Source organism: Urocitellus parryii, chromosome 4, assembly GCF_045843805.1.
Source record: "Urocitellus parryii isolate mUroPar1 chromosome 4, mUroPar1.hap1, whole genome shotgun sequence".
Classification (NCBI taxonomy): domain Eukaryota; kingdom Metazoa; phylum Chordata; class Mammalia; order Rodentia; family Sciuridae; genus Urocitellus; species Urocitellus parryii.
Window position 1 is genome coordinate 163,183,960 of NC_135534.1, and position 2,171 is coordinate 163,186,130.

Below are 2,171 nucleotides of genomic sequence, written 5' to 3' on the forward strand. Positions count from 1 at the left end.
CCTCCAATCTCACAGAATTCACTCCAATTTATTGCTGTAAAAGGTTCAGATCCCCTTATTATGTAGTACCTTGTGTATTACATGTGGCTTCCTTGGAATATAAATTTCTCAGGGGAATTTAAATGTCAGGATTTTAAAATATGGCATGGGCTAGAAACTCTACTACTTTACAGGCACATTTACAAAGAGCATCTAAGAGGGGTTCTGAATATGTGAACATAGGAGTTTTATAAATCCAGTTGAAATTGAAACTGCCACATGGATTTTTCATCATAAATAATTTATTTTCCAATGTAAATATTTAAATAAATAATGAAATAACTTAATTCATAAATTAATTTAAAAAGTTAAAAAGGCCGATTGTCTTTTCAAAGGCACCCCATTTGCTGTCAGACACTGAATGAGCCTCTGCTGGTTGAAGAATGCCTGAACTCATCGGCTGGTCAAGACATGGTGCCTACTGGGCCATCTTCAGTTTTGGAATTTGTCTGTAAGTCTGTTAATGAAGGAGAAGTTCCAGTAGAGTTCATCTCTGACTACTGTCCAGGCACAGCTGCTGTACTCCTTGGCCTCCAGGTATGTCAGGATCCTCACATAGTAACTCTTCAGGCGCAGGATAATAATGGAGTATGCCTGTCTTTTGTTTTCCTCCCGCAGTTTCTCTACTACCGTTGTGTTCAGGAGGTCCATCTGCTGATGGAGTTCATGAAGGAGGTCTGTGACAATGGTGTTATTCCAGTCAGGATTAGAGTACCCTTTTTTGAATACATGAAAGATGTCCTTGAGCATCTCATAGATGACAAAGGCAGCATGCTCCTTCTGGAACTGCTGTGGATGTTTGATCTCCTTGGGGATCTTGAAGTCCATCCCATCACTGAGGCAGTCTGCAAGCCTTCCGTTCAACTGCTTTAGGAGCTTCTGACATTCCTCACTGCTGTTTAACTGTTGGAGTCGAAGCAGGTTATAACTTAGGGAAAGAGCTGTGGTGGAGAAGCACAACAGGAGAGCCAGTTGGAGGATGCACCTGTTGTTCATGATGACAACCAGAACAGCACTGCCTACAATCTATGCAAGGTTGCACAGACTGCAAAGGTCTGCAATGTGAATGTCCTGGCTCCATGGGGATGGGCTATTTATGTGGGATGGTCCTCTCTGTTTCAGAGGAATTTCCCACTTTCAGTTCTCCCTTTCATTTTTACTATGTCATTTTCTTCTTATTGCATTCTTAAGAGTTTCTAAAACCCTTTTTATTTAAACTCCTGATTACTCTATATAATGTATATTAGGGAAAAAGATATACAAACTGTGAGAATTTCTAATATTGTATAAAGTTTCAGTAATTTCTAAAGCAAAGGCGGAGAAAGGGACTTTAGAGGAAACAGAGAAGCCCCAAATAGCTAAGAGTCATTAACTGAAAAGCCACTCATAGAACAGCAGCTGGATTGGGGTTTTGCCTATTGCAATAGTAGGTTCATGTGAGAGGGTCTGGGAGAGTTCTGAGAGACCTTGGAATAGTGCAGGGAAGAGAAAGTTTCAAACCAACTGTATCTGAAATAGTGGCATGTCTTCCATTTTGTTGGCTTACATCCTTGCTCTTGAAGTTGTTAGCCACCTTGTGAGGGGTCTGACTGCCCTGAGACTACTGTACTGTAGGAAAGCACAAACTAGCTCAGGGGAGGCCTGGTGGAACTTGGCAAGATAATTTAAATGTTTCAGCAGTGGAATCCCTTTAACTTGCAATATTATGAAAATTACCTATAACTGTCCCTGGAGAAGTGTGTGTGAGTGTATAACACACGCACACAATATCTGTAAATGCCCTTGCAGCAACGTCATAATAAAAAATACAAATATCCATCAGGAGAGAAATGGCTAAGTAATACCATAGTACAGACAAAATGGAATATTATTGCATCATTAAAATGGAAACAGTTGATATAAACCTATGTCACAAATTTCTTTAATGAAATGAATATAATATAGGAAATATATAATATTATACTCATTAATTATAATATAAAACAAATAAATATAAAATATATAATATCATATAATATCAGTAAAATGTAATATATATCATATAATATAATAAATATCATAATGATTATATATTATGTATAATAGATTAACTATAAAATAATGGACATAGTAATATTGTTTGTTTTATAGAT

At 37.3% G+C, this 2,171-nt stretch overlaps 1 protein-coding gene across 1 annotated transcript; it reads right to left on the reverse strand.

Moving 5' to 3' along the window:
• Positions 1–471: 471 nt before the first annotated feature.
• Positions 472–1,035, reverse strand: LOC144254335 (interferon beta-like). Its single transcript, XM_077797341.1, has one exon. The coding sequence runs from the start codon at positions 1,033–1,035 to the stop codon at positions 472–474; it is 564 nt and encodes a 187-aa protein (XP_077653467.1).
• Positions 1,036–2,171: the final 1,136 nt, after the last annotated feature.